Source organism: Astatotilapia calliptera, chromosome 3 (assembly GCF_964374335.1).
Source record: "Astatotilapia calliptera chromosome 3, fAstCal68.1, whole genome shotgun sequence".
NCBI lineage: Eukaryota > Metazoa > Chordata > Actinopteri > Cichliformes > Cichlidae > Astatotilapia > Astatotilapia calliptera.
Window position 1 is genome coordinate 17,671,668 of NC_137424.1, and position 19,398 is coordinate 17,691,065.

A 19,398-nucleotide genomic window follows, 5' to 3' on the forward strand; every position below is an offset into this window, starting at 1 on the left:
ACTGCTCACCTAATGCGGAGTTTTTAATGGTCAAATGCAGACCTTATTATCTCCCCAGAGAATTCACTTCGATCATACTCACTGCCGTGTATATACCCCCCGACGCTAATGCTAGGTTGGCCATGAAAGAACTTTCTGCAGCCATTAACAAACACCAGAATAAACACCCCGAGGCTGCTTTTATTGTTGCTGGCGACTTCAACCACACCAACTTAAAGACAGTCCTCCCCAGATTCCACCAACATGTCTCCTGCCACACCAGAGGAGACAAGACTTTAGACCATGTGTATTCCAACCTGGCTGGAGCCTACAAAGCCACACCCCTCCCCCACATTGGACAATCGGACCATCTCTCCCTGTTCCTCACACCTCGGTATTCACCACTCATCCAACGTGTGAAACCTGCTGTGAGGACAATTAAAGTGTGGCCAGAGGGGACAGACGCAGTGCTCCAGGACAGATTTAAAAACACAGACTGGAATATGTTCACCCACACAGACCTGGACCAGTACGCCTCATCTGTACTGGATTACATCTCCAAAACCACAGACAGTGTCACCACCCAGAAACGGATCACCATGTACCCCAACCAGAAGCCTTGGATGAACCGGGATGTTCGTCTCCTCCTGAAGGCCCGCAACACTGCCTTTAGGTCAGGAGATGCACACGCCTACAGTACAGCCAGGGCTAATCTAAAGAAGGGCATCAAAAAAGCCAAACACCATTACAAAAAGAAGGTAGAAGAACACTTCTCCAACTCCAACCCCCGACGCATGTGGCAAGGACTCCAGACCATTACAGGACCACCAAACCCTCTCCCGCATCCTCTGATGTCTCCTTCCTAAACGAGCTCAACAACTTTTATGCTCGTTTTGAGCGAGGGAACCCCACAACCACAACCAAAGCAGACATGACGCCAGACCACCAACCTATGACTCTCTCCCCCACCGATGTAGGAGCGGTGCTGAGCAGGATCAATGTCCACAAGGCTGCAGGCCCTGATGGCATCCCCGGGCGTGTTCTCAGAGCGTGTTCTGGGGAGCTTGCAGGAGTGCTCACAGACATATTCAATCTGTCCTTGGCCCACGCTGTGGTACCGGCCTGCTTCAAATCCACCTCCATCGTCCCGATACCCAAAAACTCCAACCCATCTTGCCTCAATGATTACCGCCCAGTAGCACTCACCCCCATCATCACTAAGTGCTTAGAGCGACTGGTCCTAGCACACTTCAAATCCTGTCTCCCCCCCACCCTGGACCCCCACCAATTCGCATACCGCCGGAACAGGAGCACAGAGGATGCAGTCTCCATCGCAATGCACTCTGTCCTCTCACACCTGGACAACAACAACACCTACGCCAGAATGCTGTTTATAGACTTCAGTTCAGCATTCAATACAATCCACCCCTCACAACTCATCAGGAAACTGACAGACCTGGGTATCAGTTCCCTCATCTGCAAATGGTTACTGGACTTCCTGACCAACCGCCCCCAACATGTCCGGCTGGATAACCGCTGCTCATCTACCATCACAATGAACACCGGTGTACCACAAGGCTGTGTGATGAGCCCTTTCCTCTACTCCCTCTTCACCCACGACTGCAGACCTGCTGATGGTTCCAACACCATCATTAAGTTTGCAGATGACACCACGGTGATTGGCCTCATCAGTGACAACGATGAGGCCGCCTACAGGGAGGAGGTGGATCGTCTGGCTGAGTGGTGCGACAGAAAAAACCTGCTGCTTAACACCGAGAAGACCAAGGAGCTCATCGTGGACTACAGGAGGAATGCTGACCCACATCCACCCATCCACATTAAGGGGACGGCTGTGGAGCGTGTGAGCAGCTTCAAGTTCCTGGGAGTCCACATCTCCGAGGATCTCACCTGGACGACCAACTGCTCCAAGCTGGTCAAGAAGGCTCACCAGCGCCTCTTCTTCTTGAGGACTCTGAGGAAGAACCACCTGTCCTCAGACATCCTGGTGAACTTCTATTGCTGCACCATCGAGAGCATCCTGACCAACTGTATAACAGTCTGGTACGGGAACTGCTCTGCCTCGGACCGGAAGGCGTTGCAGAGGGTCGTGAAAACTGCCCAGCGCATCGCCGGAGCACCACTTCCTGCCATAAAAGACATCTACAGGAAGCGGTGTCTGAAAAGGGCTGGGAAAATCATCAAAGACCCCAGTCACCCATCACATGGACTCTTCACCCTCCTGCCCTCTGGGAGGCGCCACAGGAGCCTCCGGACTAAGACCACCAGGTACCGGAACAGCTTCTTCCCCACAGCTGTCAGACTCCTGAACTCTGCCTCCTGACATCTGACCCACGTTAAACTCATGGACTGAACATACACACACCCACAATGGACAACTGTACCCTCAAACACAATAATAACATGGACTGAACCACCACTCACAACCACTAGCACTTTATATAGCCTCTGTAGAAACTATCTACACCCTCACTTATCTTAACTGCACTAATGTATAGCTCTGTGTAAATAATCATTCTGTACATTCGATAATCTTTAATCCTACAACTGTTTACAACTTGCATAGTTCCCAATTCTGTATAGCTGTATATCCCAGATTCTGTAAAGTTATTTATTTCATATTCTGTATAGTTTTTCATATTTATATCCTGTTCATATCCTGTACATAGCTTGTACTCACTACAGCCTGTACATACTTATAGTTATAGAATATTCACAACATACTTCATATCGTGTACATTATAACATACCATAATAGACCCATTTCTGTAATATACTCACATATCTATATTATTGCTAATATATATTGTAATATATCTATATCACTAAAGCACTTCTGGATGGATGCAAACTGCATTTCGTTGCCCTGTACCTGTGCATGTGCAATGACAATAAAGTTGAATTCTATTCTATTCTATTCTATTATAGTCACCGATACTGCACCTGCCACAATTATCAGTGCATATCTTCTGTGAAGCTCCATTAAAGACGGTGAACTAAACTCCTGGACTGCTGCAGTCTTTCTGACCGAAGACTTAGGCCAGACTTGTATACCCAGCACTTCCAGTATATATATATTCTACAATAACTATGCATGTGACAAATAAAGAACCTTGAACCTTGAGTTATTACTCAATATTTATGGATGATGTTCTTTCAGTGTTGCACTTTGTAGACGCTCCCTGAGCCTCACAGCCAGCTGCACATGGACCAGCTGACATTACCCAGCATTAGAGGCGGGTGTAAAAAATGGATTTTCCTATTTAAATGGTTTTAATTTGAATAAAGCGATGTTGATTCATTCAATCCTGAATCGATTTTTAATATAAATGTATTTTGCCAGAATCTCAGGTTAAAGCTCCCAAAAGTATTTCAACAACAAGCAAACAGATAAAACAGTAAATGAGAGCAGCTAAACACACAAAGATGGAAACACAGAGCGTGGATCGTTCACTCGACGGCACGTACACGGACACGCCGTCGGGGCTGAAAGTGGACAGCTCACAGATCCTGAAGCTGCAGGTTTCATCTGTCTCCAACCAAAACTGACTGAACCAGCAGCAGAAGAAGATCCAAACTACGCTTTACGTTTGATGAACATCGTCATGAATTCTCTCTGACTTTGACGTTTACTTCCTGCACAGCTCTCTCTCTCTCAGTGTACTTCAAGAACAGTTTACCTTCAAAAATCTGTTTCCTGCATTATTCACTGCTTATTACGCACCAGTCTGCTGTTGTGTTCACTGCTGTCGGCCTCCCAAAACAAAGCCTCATTTCTGCTGTTCAATACTGAAGTAATTTAAACCTTTTAAAATGATGACAGATTACAAACTCTCAGCTGTGTCTGTAATCAAACCTCTGTAACTTTGCTTCACTTCAGCAGCATCAGCTCATGTTCACATGTTGATTCATGGTTTGCTTCAGTTTTTGATGGACTGCAGAATATTTTGAAGGTTATCTGCTATAAAAAGCCAGAACAGGAAAATCTGCTTCATGTGTTTCTGTTTGATCCTCAGTGACTTTGACACAAAGGCCTCCGCTGTGATGATCACACCTCTGATCAAGTCTCACAGTGTCAGCTTTGTTTTTATACATATGGATATGTGCTGATAAATGATCAGAATTATAATATTTCCCACTGCCTGCTGTGTGCCGTGACCTTTGACCTGCTAAAGACAGTCAGCTGTGGATTATTCATTGTTGTGTCTGATACTTAGAACTGTGAGGAAGAACACTACACAGTTAATCAGGGTCCCCTCTCTCTGAATCAGGAAAGGTGGGCAGGCCGCGTGTGGGCCGCGGGCCATACGTTGAGTCTCACTGTTTGAAATGTGAACATTGTTCTGCTGCAGTCAATGGACTAAACCAGAGAAGAAGAAAACAGACTTTACCATGAAGATCCTCAGTGTGGATCAGTATAATATCAGCCTGATGTCTGCAGTTTAGTGTCAGCACAACTTTCACATCATATTCATCTCAGCACAACTAAAACATGCTGACTGACCCCAGAGTTTCAAGTCCACATCCTGGACTCTCCAGGAAACCACACAGATGCTTCACTCCTGAATCCTGCAGCTTGTTGTTGGAGCTCAGGTCCAGCTCTCTCAGATGGGAGGGGTTGGACTTCAGTGCTGCTGCCAGATAATCACAGCTGATCTCTGACAAACCACAGTCCCTCAATCTGCATAAAGAATGAAAGATGTAAGTTTATTAGACAAAGTGTGAGCTTGAAATCATTCAGTGTTTCATCATCTGTTCAGAGCTGAAGAAGGTTCAGAATGTAGAAGTTTAGAAAATGGAAACTCCAAACAGCTGAAGCCAACAGGAAGCAGCTTCAAACAAACACAACAAGAGAAAAAACTCTGAATGTTTCACATTAAAGTCGTACATTTATCATAAAAACAGGACAAAGACTTGAAAAAGTCGTGTTTTTCCTTCCAGGAACCACAAGGCTTCACTTTTAAAGGTGAAGTGTGAAAGAAATGGACATATTTGAAGTCCAACACCTTTTTCCAGTCACATTATTAAAGCAGACAAACTACAAGCTCATTTTCATTCCAACAAGTCATCTTCTGACCTGGACTAACAACACTGGTCTCTATGTGCAGCTGGCTGTGAGACCAGTGCTCAGGGAGCGTCTACAAAGTGCAACACTGAAAGAACATCACACACTCATTTGCTTCCATCATCCAACCTGAAGAGGAAACAGGGACGCCTCCCCTTCAAAGTAAAAGCTGCTCCTTTTGGACACAGTATCAAAGAAAGTCTACAGTATATCATAGAAAAGACAGAACAAAGTTTTGGTTGTTTTTAAATTGTGCACAAATGAAACTACAGAAAAGCTCAATTATGTGACAGACATTTCATCCCATGTCAGTTTGGCCTCATCCTGGGCCGGATTATCCAGCACACACTCTGACCACAGGCCCAGGGGCCACGCACAGCTGGGCTCCATCCAAGAGACAGCAAACAAACCAACACAATAATAAAAAGCACCATGTGATCTTCTTACATCTTCAAGACAAACATAGTAAAAACATGAGCATATTTGTTTCCTGATACAATGATGTGACAGGTAGAACAGAGTAAAGTGGTGGTGTTACAGCCTTTCTCCCCTCTGCTGCTGAGGCTGTTAGTCTCTCCCAAACTCAGCTACAGGACTTCCAAATGAATGAAAGCAGCAGAAGTGGCTTTACAAATGAAAGAGGAAGAGGAGAAGAAGAGGAGAGGGAGGCCACCCTGACCATCACTCCAACTGAAAACATCACACTTCCATTAAAGTTGGTGAGGAAATGTTGAGCAGGATGAGCTGCTGGCTAATCTGGAGGCTGTAGCAGCAGCTCACAGTCACAGTGGATTTCCACTCATGAAAAAGCTCTGGCTGCTTCATTTCTCATCTCATATCAGAGACTTTAATGCTTCACTGAAGCTGTACTGTGATGCTTCCATATCCCAGTGAGGCCTCCATAATGATTTCAGCTGTTCTGTACACACACTGTGTGCCCTGTATGGCTCAAAGTCTCTGCAGCCTGTTTTTATCTGCTATCATCAGATCTTCATCATCCTCATTCACATCCCTCACACACTCTACAGCCTCATCAGCACCGACTTCATCTTCACTGACTGATGGAGCACAACATGAACCTGTGGAGGCTGAAACACTGTCCTGTCAAACATCTCCCCGTCACCACTCCACTTCTGTCAGCCTTTAAATTAACCCTGCTCAAGTCTGTCACTTCTGTTTGGAGCCAAAAGGAAAAACTGTTGTTCAGTCGTTTGGAAAGACAACATTTCTGAAAGCACTCAAACTTCTTCACATTTGTCTTCAGACACATCCTGAACATTTAGGAACTAAAGAAAGTTTCAAACATCAATCAAAGACCTGAAATATAGAAAAACAACAACAGCCGCAGTCAGTGAACTCACCTCAGAGTCTCCAGTCGACAGTTTGGACTCTCCAGTCCAGCACACAGAAGCTTCACACCTGAATCCTGCAGGTTGTTGTTGTTACTCATGTCCAGCTGTGTCAGATGGGAGGGGTTGGACTTCAGAGCTGAGGCCACAACTTCACAGTGAGACTCTGAGAGTCGACACTGAGTCAGTCTGTGATGATAGAAAATATAAAATGTGTTATTATAAAAGCAGAAAATCTGCATTATAAACACAGACTGAATGTATATGAAGACAAAACAGAGTGAGGTCATAATCTGATGAATCTGCTCTTCACATCTGTGCTTCAGCTCCTCTTACTGTGTTTGACATGACACAACGATTGAGTCTCTCTCAGACCTGCAGACTTTTAATGAGAATCTTTGTTTGGCTTTAATCTGCAGATGAAGGAGGAAGATGGTGTCACATTTAGGCTTCCATAATTTTTTTATTAACTGTATTTATATAGCGCTTTACTAGTCCCTAAGGACCCCAAAGCGCTTTACATATCCAGTCATCCAGTGAATTCACACACACATTCACACACTGGTGATGGCAAGCTACATTGTAGCCACAGCCACCCTGGGGCGCACTGACAGAGGCGAGGCTGCCGGACACTGGCGCCACCGGGCCCTCTGACCACCACCAGTAGGCAATTGGTGAAGTGTCTTGCCCAAGGACACAAAGACCGAGACTATCCAAGCCAGGGCTCGAACCGGCAACCTTCCGATTACAAGGCGAGCTCCCAACTCTTGAGCCACGATCGCCCCAATGTCCACAGTCTGTCACTAAGATCTGATCCAGAGTCAGAGTGAAGACACACATTTGGACTGTTTCCTGTTTTGACTCCAGAACATTTTGAATGAGTTCAGCTCAGTGAAGAGTTCCAGCTGGAAAGATGATCTCTGTTTGCTACCTGCTGTCAGGTACGACTGTTCACGTCCACACGCAGGAAAAACCTGCTGACTGTTACCAAACGGAGCAGAAATCTCATCACTGGACAATAATGATGAATGAACTCAGAGCTGCTGATATCAGATCTGATTTCAGGGAAACTAAACACAGAAATGATTGGCTCATTTTAGCTTTCTGAGCCATTATCTGCTGGTGTGTCGCTAGTTGGCAGAAAATGATTTGTATTCCTGTTCAGGGCTTCAGTGTTTATGAGTCCAGATCCAGGTGACAGCAAGTCAAAAATGATGTTACCTGTCTGTGTCCAGCAGCAGCCTGTATTCACTTTGAATATTGTTATAACCTGACACAGATCAGTTTGTCTTTGATTGGTTTGTAAATGTCACTGTTTCCATTGGACCTGAGTGACGTACAAAGACAGAGAGGGAGAGAAAGGAGAGAGAGGATGGAGACAGCAAAGAGAGAGCAAACACAAACAGGTGAGAGTGGACAGGTGACCAAGGTCAGCAACCAATCAGAGAGCTTCTGTTTGACCCACAGTCACTGATGATGACTGCACATAACCAAGCAGTGTGTTACTCTGATATCAAATATGGATCCTGCTCTTATAATAATGATCATCAGATGATGTTATTGTGTTATTTTGTAGCTGAATACGATGTTTGTGTGATTATCAGTGAAAGAAGCAGTGAGGAGGATGGAGAGAGAGAGAGGACAGAGGGTGAAGTTAGAAACACTAAAAGGATTTTTCATGGATTTCATGGATGATTTGAGTGATTTCCAGCAGGACACTTAAACATGCTCAGATGACACTACAGTGCTCGGACTTATATCCAACAATGATGAGACAAACTATAGGACAGAGGTGCAACAACTAGAGTCATGGTGCCACGACAATAACTTGGTCTTAAACACCAAAAAGACCAAGGAGATCATTGTAGATTTCCGGAAGAGGGGTCATAACAACCATCTGCCTCTCTTCATTGGCAGTGAGGCGGTGGAGAGGGTGAGCAGTTTTAAATTCTTGGGGGTAACTGTGACCGAGGACCTGTCCTGGGGCAACCATATCACCTCAGTTGTACGGAAGGCCCAACAGCGCCTCTACTACCTGAGGAGACTGCGGAGCGCACACATTCCCAGATCTCTGATGTTGAACTTCTACAACTGTGCCATCAGCAGCGTTCTGACGTATGGATTTCTAGTGTGGTTCCCCAGCTGCACCAAGGCCGATCAGCAAGCACTCCAGCGGGTGGTGAAAGAAGCTGGCAGAATTATTGGAACAAGTCTGCCAGAGATCAGTAATATCTTCCCCACTCGCTGTCTGAGGAGGGTGCACAGTATCCTGCGGGACCAACATCACCCTGCGCGCCACCTTTTCCATCTGCTGCCCTCAGGGAGAAGGTACAGGTCTATACAGGCCAGAACATCCAGACTGGCCAACAGCCTGTATCCACAGGCTGTGAGGCTCCTGAACTCTCTGCCCCCCTCTCACGGACAATAACCATATCCAACTTCTTAATAGCAATGAACTGGTCTGCATTGGTGCATCATATCTTTATTCTCTTCCCCCTCCTGCCCCCCCCCCCCCCCTTTCTTAAATAGATAACTATCATATCTGATATCATATCTCACAGTACAATAATATTGAATGGGTTGCATTGTTGTATTTTGTCATGTTTCTCAGGTCTTTGTCTGAATTTCTACGAACATTATTGCTAAGGATTGTCTTATTGCATTGGAGTCACACTGGGTTAAATATGTACACTTGGGTTTTAAGGGGTATTTATTATTTTCTTCTTTTTTTGGGGGTTGTATGGAAGCCCCAAACGCAATTTCATTGTTCTTGACAATGACAATAAATAAATAAATACTAAATACTAAATGTCAGTGGACGTCCTAAAGAACATATTCACTGATATGAAACGTGTCATTGAACAGGATTAATATCAGTGGAAACAGCTGTGACTGCATGGATGTGACACACTTCAAATCTGTTCTCCACTCTTGGATTTGGGATCCATGGAGCTGCTGCTGAGTCTGTACAATAAAGGAATGGTGTGGAAGGTTGCAGCGTACGGACACAAACACTTTGTGGTTACAATCTGATTTTATTTTCGACATTAAACTACTAAGCTACACTGATCAGTGATGTTAATGATCACATCTGGACTCACCCAGCCTTTCTGCAGCTCCTGACAGCTGGAATCAGTCTCTGTCGTCCCAGCACTGATGTGTTGTACTTCTGCAGGTCCAACTCATCCAGAACCTCCTCTGACATCTGCAGCATGAAGGCCAGAGCTGAGCACTGGATCTCAGAGAGTTCCTTCTCTGATCTGTTCTCTGACTTCAGGAACTCTTGGATCTCCTGAAATAATGAGAGGTCGTTCATCTCCATCAGACAGTGGAAGATGTTGATGCTTCTGTCAGGAGAGATTTTATCACTGTTCATCTCCTTCAGGTTGTTGATGACTCTCTGGATGGTTCCTGGACTGATCTCTGTCTGACCCAGCAGACCTACTAAGAGTCTCTGGTTGGACTCCAGACAGAGGCCATGAAGGAAGCGAACAAACAGGTCCAGGTGGCCATTTTTACTCTGGAGGGATTTCTTAATGGCTCTGCTCAGGAAATCATCCAGGGATGGTTTAATGTGGGGAAACCGAAGCAAATTAGTATAATCATGATAGTCAAAATCAAAGTAAGAATCATAACAAAAATCTCCCAAAAAGTTCTTCAGCACCTTTGTCTTCCTGTTGGTGAAACAGTGGAACATGTAGACAGCAGCCAGAAACTCCTGAATGCTCAGATGAACAAAGCAGTAGACTGGTTTCTGGAAGATCACACACTCTCTTTTGAAGATCTCTGTACAAACTCCTGAGTACACCGAGGCCTCTGTCACATCCAGACCACACTGCTCCAGGTCTTCTTGGTAGAACATGATGTTTCCTTTCTCCAGGTGTTCAAACGCCAGCCTCCCCAGCTTCAGAAGAACTTCCCTGTCAGCCTCCGTCAGCTCCTGTGGACTCGTCTCATGTCCCTCATGGTACTTGTTCTTCTTCCTCTTTGTCTGAACCAGCAGGAAGTGTGAGTACATGTCAGTCAGGGTCTTGGGCAGTTCTCCTCTCTGCTCTGTAGTCAACATGTGCTCCAGAACTGTAGCAGTGATCCAGCAGAAGACTGGGATACTACACATGATGTGGAGGCTCCTGGATGTCTTCATGTGGGAGATGATTCTGCTGGACAGCTCTTCATCACTGAATCTCCTCCTGAAGTACTCCTCCTTCTGGGCGTCAGTGAAGCCTCGTACTTCTGTTAGCCTGTCAACACATGTAGGAGGGATCTGATTGGCTGCTGCGGGTCGGGAAGTTATCCAGACGAGAGCCGAGGGAAGCAGATTCCCCTGGATGAGGTTTGTCAGCAGCTGGCTGACTGATGACTTCTGTGTGACATCAGACAGCAGCTTCCTGTTGGTGAAATCCAATGAAAGTCTGCTTTCATCCAGGCCGTCAAAGATGAACAAAAGCTGAGAGACAGCCAGCTTCTCTGCTGTGACCTTCTGTAATGTTGGATGGAAAACATGGAGCAGCTCCAGAAGACTGTACTGCTCATCTCTGATCAGGTTCAGCTCCCTGAATGAAAGCAGAACCACCACACTGACATGTTGGTTCTCCAAGCCCTCTGCCCAGTCCAGAGTGAACTTCTGCACTGAGAAGGTTTTTCCAGCACCAGCCACGCCGTTGGTCAGAACCACTCTGATGGGTCTCTGTTGGTCAGGTAAGGCTTTAAAGATGTCCTGGCACCTGATTGGAGCGTCATGGAGGGCGTCCATCTTGAAAGCTGTCTCCAGCTGCCTCACCTCATGTTGGGTATGAACCTCTTCACTCTGTCCCTCTGTGATGTAGAGCTCAGTGTAGATGGTGTTGAGGAGGGTTCTACTTCCTGTTTCATCACTTCCTTCAGTCACACGTTCACATCTCCTCCTCAGACTGATCTTATGTTCATCTAAAACCTCCTGCAGACCAACATCTGCTGAAAGAAAGAAAAACAATGAGACTAAAGAGAAAGAAATCTCTTCAATGTCTGAACAACACAAGAAGTCCAGTTTTCAGAAATGAGTCCATCAGCAGACAGATGTTCAGTCTTACTTTCTACACAGCTGCTCTGACTGGCTGTCTGCAGTCCAGCTCTGCTTCTGGATCTTTCTCCACACTGTGCAGAAGCTCTGATGGTGACACAGAAAAGTCACAGTGGAGATACTTCTGTCCACCTTTGATTAGACTCATTATAAAAAGGAAGAAAAAGTTTGAACACAGTCATGTTTCCAGTTCACTGACTTACATTTATTCCATGGACACTCACTCTAACCTGAACCACAGCTACAACCCAACATTGTTGAGGCCTCATTTCCTCCTTTCCTGACTGTAGAGGTTAAATATGCAACAACCAACAAATAAAAGAATTTGGTTCATTTCAAAGAAATTCACACGGTGACCAAGTAAAGTAACCGTAGTAAAGGAGACAACATCCCGTTGATGGTGGGATTATTTGAAAGATTTGCTTTGGTCACGTCACCAAATGCAGTTGAACCACCCGTGGATCCATGTTTGACCATTCTACCACTCTGAGCTCTGCTTTTGAATCATTTTATTATTATCATCATTCATTTATTCATTCTTTGGAGGGGGGCTATTTCCTAATGCCGCCCTAATAAGCTGATGTTCAAGGGGAAATATAACAGAAACTCTTTCAGTGTTATTCATTAATAAATTAACAGATAAACTGTGAAGAAGAAAAAACTGAGATTTAAAGGAGAGAGTGAGAAACTTGATCATCCATCCTCATAATACATGTTTATCAGTATCTGCTGTGACCATACTGCAGTAATAACTACAAGTCTACATTTCTGTGACTGTTGATCAATCACAGCAGGAATCTGAGCTCATCTCTGCACACAGAGCAGCTTCAGCTCTGGGATAAACTGCTCGCTTCACGTCCTTCTCAGCTCACAGACACTCATCCTGATATTTTCCTTTAACATTTGATGGTATAATTCATCTGAGTTTACACTTTATCTGCATAAATACAGAAAAACAGACCCAAACACCAGAAACCATCAGTTTCACCATGTAGAATATATTGTTGTTTCCTTTTAATTCAGAGAAAAACTCTGATTTGGATTTTCTCTGTTCTCTTTGCCACAGCCCATCCCAGCAGCAGTTGAAGCAGCTGACTGTCACAACACTGAATAACACTTTAGGAGGAATTTCAGAGGTCAGTAAAGCTCCAGTTTCAACATCAGTTAATTAATCATAGTTCATCATAAATGTGAACCTGGCTGGCACACATGTTAATATTAGCCATTTAAATATTAGCAGTTAGCTGAGGCCACAAGAAGAAGAGGCCCTAGAAGAACAATGGATGATAAGATTAGATTTTCAAGACTGGGCAGAGACGTGTTTTCCTTTACTGTCTCTTACAGAGGAGGGAGCAGATACCAGACGAGGTCACGGAGGTACGGGGAGGATTCGCAGCAGACAGCAAGACTGCCACGTCCATGCGAGAGAGCGATGGCTACGATAATCTCTGTTTTTGTCTCCCTATATAATGTTGTACAGCCCATGTGAGGGTTAACACAGACATCAGTCCTTCTATTTCAGTATGTTTGACACTTTGTTTACGCCTAAATTAACTTTACTGTTAACGAGTTTTCATGTTTCTGTAATCCACCAGTGTGCTCATGCTTTTTTAAGTGAAAACATATTTTTAAAGATCAAATATAATTATGTTTGTTATTTGTGGAGTTTAAATGTCCTTGACAGAGACAGATGATGATCATTATCCTGCACTGTGCTCTCAGGTTTGGTCGAGCTAGCACAAAGAATGGCTATGTTGAACTTCCTCCTGGGATCTACACTAAGAAGTGAGTCCAACATTAGCAGGGTCTCTTTCCTTTATCTGGATTCACTTTAGCATTCACAGTCACGTGAAGCTTGTTATTAACTCGATAAGTCAACCCAGGCTTTCAGCTGAGCGCTCACATGAAACACATGGTGTTGACAGCATCTGATCAATCATATTCATGGAGACGTGTATCAGCAACAGAGCAGCTGAGTTTGCAGAAGGAAGTCAAACTAAACCACAGGAACAATATGAGGAGATTACACACATAATAAAATACTAGCAGTAACACAGCTGCTGCAGACAAATCAGTCGTGTGATCGTGTGTGAGAGGAGGACTGTAAAGGAGTTTGGTGTTAAAAGCTCTGTATGAATGTGGGAGACTTTGAAGGGCTTTAAAAAGGCCAATATAAAATAAAAGGCAGCAAAATTGCTGAGTGTGAAAGTCACCAGACTTATCAGACCTCTGTGATTAAGACCTGTAAGAACACCTGTTTGTACTTGTTGGCATTATATCAAACACACACGTATATTAAGCCTTTGTTTGAACTCTGGTTGAATTTGTTACTTTCAGACTGTGAAACATCACAGAGGCTGCAGCTGCAGATCTTTTATTCACCTGGAAATTTACTTTAAATGTTAGATGGAAAATGTGTTGCTCAGTTTAACCAAAGTAAGAACAAGAATCCATAAACCTTCATAAAGACAAACATCTCCCAGAACATTGAGCTGCTGAAGTGTCACTGAAGGGAAAAACTATTTGTCCTCCTCCATCCAGCAACACCTGAAACACCTGAGTGGAAGCTCCTCCCTACACTGTGTTTGAAGCAAAGCACAAAGGAGACACCTGCTGGAGCAGCTGGAGTCCTACAGACACTCAGCCTCTTCACTACACAAACACCTCCTACAACATCCACTCTTTCCACTCTGACTGCTGTGTTTGTGGAAACACTCCAACACACACCGCTTCACATACCAACATAGAAATGTGTGTGAAAAAGAGCTGAGCTGATATTAAACATGAGGATTTATTCAGAAATACAGAGTCAGGAACAACATCTAGACACACATTACCTCTCAGCAGCAGAAGAACAGCCTTTAAAGTTTATATAAAAATCCTTCGACCTGTTGCTCTTTAAGGAAACACAGCTGGGTTCAGGTCCAGGAGATTCTGGCCTCTTATTGATCCTAAAAGAAAAAGAATAAATGTCACAGCTTCATGAGATAGGAAGAAAAACTGGAAACATTAAATTTCCAGGTATGAGTGTGAATAATGATGGAGCAGTGATGTGAGTGCTGAGCTGTGACATGGAGAAGAGTCATGGACAGTTAGAGATGGTCATCTCACCTCTGAGCTTTGGTCTGGCTCTCATGTTCCCCACACAGAGTGCTTTTAGAGGGAGGGACTCCCTCCTCTCTGTCCTCACACTGATCCATGCTGCTCAATTCACATCAGCTCACACACACTTTCTACCTTCACCTGCAGAGGAAACACAAATCATTCATGTGCACATAAACCAAAATCCTCCTTTCCATCATGTGTGCTGTCCAAATATCAGCTGAATGCAGTCAGACAGCAGTGTGAGGCACAGGAAGCTGCCATCAGCTGCTCTACTTCTACTATCAGTCCACTAGATGGAGCCATGAAGCACACATGATGCATTCACTGACACACACTGATTCACTGTGACTGGAAGTTTAAGTACATTAAGCCTCCACTCATCTACATTGTGCTTACAACCCACTGCCCCCCATCTCCCACCCCCATCAACCTCCTGGGGCCAGGAATGACTGGAACTGAATTGGAAACGGGCGTAATCAAACATAAATCTGTTATTCTTATCCAACCTGTCTGCCTGGACACAGTTTGCTGACCGATCATGGAGCCTGTGATTCGCTTGGACAACAACTTCATGAATGTGGAAATGAAACTGAGTGTCAGCTGAGTGTCGAGCAGAAGAGGAATCAGAGAAAAGTGACAGAGCTGCTGACTTTACAAAGAAAACTAAAACCATGTTGAAGAGATTAAACAGATAATACAAGCTAACAACAACACAGCTGCTGCTGCAGACAAAACACATGTATGAGTGTGTGACAGGAAAAGCACTGAACAGAAGTTTACTATTAAAAATGCAGCATGTTGTAAAAAGTTTGGTCAGTGAGACTGAAAAATGGCTGCATGAGTTACTATTGTGAACAAACCCCTATAAGAACCCTGATATTACCTGAATAAGATCAAATCCTGATACGTAGTGCAGACCTTGGTAAGAGATACGGTCCAACTGGAATATAAACCTTTGGTGTGTTTAATCCAGTCAGTCTCTGAGTAACTCCACTCCTCTGCTTTCTGTTGGAAGAGACAAAAGTTTGTAGCACGATCCTTTTCCTCAGAGGCCTGTGTTGAATTTATATTACATCTAAGATAAAAAATAATTCACAAAGTCTGCTCTGTCCTCCTGTCCTCCCTGCAGTCTCTGTGAGCTCCGCAGAGTGATTATAAAGACCCGGAGCTCAGAGTTTCTCCAACACCGTGGTCAAGTGTGAGCCACGCCTGCCACCCGTTATCTGCCAAACTTGAGCTTCAACGCTAAGTTTTACAGTAGTGCTGCTTCTTATCCCTTTTTGCTGATCACACACATAACAACACACATGATTTTCAGGAAGTTAACAGAAATAAAGCCACAGTGTCATTTGTTTTTCACTCAAGTTGTCTTTTCTTCTTAATTTTTCTGGTAATGCTTCTTCATTCATGATTCATTCAAATCTAAAATAACTTCAAAAAATGTAAAATATTTCTGAAAATCATCTCTTATAGTTGAAATTCAGTTGTCATTTGGCTCAGCTGCTCTTTCATGTATCCATAGTTTCACCTCAAACTGCTGCTTGAGACACGAGAAATTAAAGAACAACTCTGTTCAAACGGAGAAACTTTGAAGGAACTCAATAATGTCATTTAAATGGTTTCAGGTAGGTGTATGAAGGTTCTGTATTCAATCATATATGATAGTTGACATGAAATTCTGAATTCATCTTCTTGGACACCCACACTGCATAATTCTGTAGAAATGAAATTAGTCGTTTCTAATCAATTTCAACATCAAATATCATAACATTGCATCAAAATGCGTAAAAATGATTCTTGATAGCTGACCTTAAAGTCTCTGTGCATTCTTCCTCTGGGTTACCTTCTCTATATATTTGCAGTTTAACCACCAAAAGCTGCAAGGTTTCAGAGAAATAAAAGGAACGTTCTACTCAAATTTAATAAGATTCATTTAATAAACAATAGAAAAAAAACTTTGACAGTTGTCATAAAATTCTTAACAAACTCCTCTTCTGTCTGTAGCTCAGGAGTTAGAGCAGGGGCCCGTTCTTCGTACGTCACTTACTACATCCAAGACCAAATCATCGCACTAACCGTGAGCTCGCTAATCCGGTTCTCCGAACACACCTGCTGTTGACGATTAGTACAGCTGGATGAAGTAATGTGAGATCACTGGGTGGCTTAACAGGGGCTACGCATCGATAGTAGAAACATTGATCGGCAACCTTTGATTGGTCGGCGAAAATGTCGAAGGAGCGCGCTCGGTATTTTTCGGCAGCAGAGCAAGAACTCTTGAGTGAGGGATTTCAGGAGTTTCAGAGTTTAATCAGAATGCAAGGGAACACTGCAAAGGCTGCAAAAGCAAGGAGAGAGGGCTGGCAGAAAGTTGCTGACAAATTAAACTCGTAAGTAATTTCATATCACACTATATTATCCAATATTATATTACATTATATTATATTATAATATGTTATATTATATCCCCTTTCACATTAGAGCCACAACAGGACACACTAGAACATGGGAACAAGTAAAAGTGGAATATAAGAATATTCTACAGAATGATAATATTTATCACTTATATTGCTTTTCGTCTCTTGGAAAGAGACCCTGAAATACTCTGTTTGTTTGTTTATAACAGCAACCAAGAAAAGGGCAGAGCAAAAAAAGACAGGTGGTGGTCCTGCACCCCCTCGTCAACAAGTTGGTTAAGTGAATAATATCCTCACGGGAATATCGATATCTCTCTATGAGCACACTGCCGCACTGAGCTAAAGGATCCTGTCTATCCCGCAATATACGCTGAATTCTGAAAACTCTCCTTATCGATCTTGCACCTTCCGCAATGGGTGGCTCGCGTATACGGACAGGACATGGCTGCGACAGGCTTCCCAAATCCACCTTCGCTTTTATAGCCGTGGTCTCCCATCTTGATTACACGAAGTAATTTACAATTACTACTCTGAAATATGAATTACATCTGTAATAATCACATACATGTAATAGAATGTTAATAGTACATTTCCCTTTTTTAGGAAATGACCTGTATGTATCTGTGTGACATCAATAAAAGGATCAAGTGCTGCATTATCTTTAGTTACATTGATGTTATTTATTTATGGTGAAACAGTGGTGAAATATCGCTGTTGCTTTCGTATAAATGAAGCGGACATACCTGCGTGGCCGTGATCTAATCCTGTTTACATAAAGTAAACCTGCTCCCGAGCAGGTTTACGCTTACGGCTCTGTTGCTACGACAGCAAGTCCCGGATGGGCTTCGGGGAACCGAACGATCCAAGATCACGCGAAATCGTCAACAATCAAATCCAGCTAACTTACTTAGCGAGGTACGAAGAACAGGCCCCTGGTCACGAAGTAACTGGAAGGTTGGTTGTTTGATACGAGATACTAACCCCAAGATAGAAAACTCTTCTGCACAGGAAAAGTCCTTGAATGAGTCATTTGTATGAAGCACTTTGAATGCTCAGAGTAGAAAAGCACCATATCAGAACCAGCCTCACCCACTTGTGATGGGTGGGTGGCTGTGGCTCAGGTGGTAGAGCAGATCAGCTGCTGATTGGAAGGTTGGTGGCTCGAACCTTGGCTTCCCCAGCCTGCATGCCAAATATCCTTGGGCAAGATACTAACCCCAAGTTGCCCTCTGATGATTAGTTTGCACTTGTGTTTAGAAGTGCTTGTGTGAATGAGGCCTGTTGTATAGAGCACTTTGAAAACTCCAGGAGAGTAGAAAAGCACTATATAAGAATCAGTCCATTTACTACATGTCCGCAAAGTTTCATCTCCAACCACTGCAATATTATTTGTTAGGATCGCTGTTCTCTCCGGGTACTCCGGCTTCCTCCCACCGTCCAAAGACATGCAGCTTGTGGGGATATTTAGTTGGATAATCCAAATTGCCACTAGGTGTGAATGTGTGAGTGAATGTGAGTGCGAATCGTTGACTATCCCTGTGTGTTGGCCCTGCGACAGACTGGAGACCTGTCCAGGGTGTACCCCGCCTCTCGCCCTATGACAGCTGGGATAGGCTCCAGCGCCCCCGCGACCCTGAAAAGGAGAAGCGGAAGCTGATGGAGGATCGCTGTTTTTTTCCTCAGGGTTTTGTGATGCCTTTTTGTTTTTGAGAGTCTTTTGTGTTTTAGTTTGGCTCTTTGTATATAAGGATGGTTAATAGTTTGCTTTAGGATTTACTATATCCCATGTACCCTGTTTTCATATTGTAGTTTGTCTTCTTGGTTTTGTAACACTAAATATCTGCTTTTGTGATCCCTTTCTGTACTTCAGTTATGTCCCTTTGTCTGTCTTGTCTCTCTGTTTGTCTGTCATTGTCTGATTTCCCCATCTGTCATGTTTCCCATTCACTTATATTTTCCTTTCTGTTTTCTACATGTCTGCGTATGTCTCTGTGTATCATTTCCTCTTTTTTATCGTCTCGTGTCTTGTGAACTTAGCTTTGAGTTTTACTTCCCCCATTTGGTTAATGATTTGTTCCCATCAGTGTCTCAGTCTCGTCTGCATTTATCTATCTCATGTTCCCCTGTCCAGTCTGTTCTCCTCTATGTAATTTAAGCCTTGTTCTCCATGTTTTCCTGTTTTATTGTTTTAACTGTTGCTTCCTGTGACTATTGTAGCTTTCTCCTGCATCATGTCTCTCACCCGTTGCCTCTCGTCTCATTATCCAGTGTGTATTTATTGTCCCCGTCTTCTTGTGTACTTTGTGCTTTCCTTGCTCTGTGTTCCCATGGTTTTGGGGGCGGTGGTGTGGGATTGATTAAGGAAATGGTTGGGTTAATAGGAATGACCAAAATGAGAAAAATAAATCG

General features: G+C 43.8%; 2 protein-coding genes across 2 annotated transcripts in view; one reads left to right on the forward strand and one right to left on the reverse strand.

Annotated features, from left to right (window-relative positions):
- LOC113034064 (OX-2 membrane glycoprotein-like) overlaps positions 1–19,398 on the forward strand; it is a 67,784-nt gene that overhangs the window by 29,438 nt on the left and 18,948 nt on the right. The gene's annotated exons all lie outside the window — the stretch shown is intronic.
- LOC145426162 (protein NLRC3-like) lies at positions 6,358–12,891 on the reverse strand. Its single transcript, XM_080299698.1, has 3 exons — positions 12,813–12,891; positions 9,513–11,364; positions 6,358–6,600 (listed from the first exon to the last, which is right to left on the reverse strand). Exons 1-3 carry the CDS (start codon positions 12,889–12,891, stop codon positions 6,420–6,422), a joined length of 2,112 nt encoding a protein of 703 aa, XP_080155824.1. The 3' UTR covers positions 6,358–6,419.

Excerpts from the sequence above, each read along its gene's own strand:
- LOC145426162 (XM_080299698.1), bottom strand. The coding sequence starts at position 12,891 with ATGGACGTGGCAGTCTTGCTGTCTGCTGCGAATCCTCCCCGTACCTCC. Across the intron at positions 11,365-12,812 it reads TGGTATCTGCTCCCTCCTCT|CAGATGTTGGTCTGCAGGAG; the intron begins GTAAGAGACAGT and ends TCTTTCTTTCAG. Across the intron at positions 6,601-9,512 it reads AGGAGCTGCAGAAAGGCTGG|ACTGACTCAGTGTCGACTCT; the intron begins GTGAGTCCAGAT and ends CTATCATCACAG.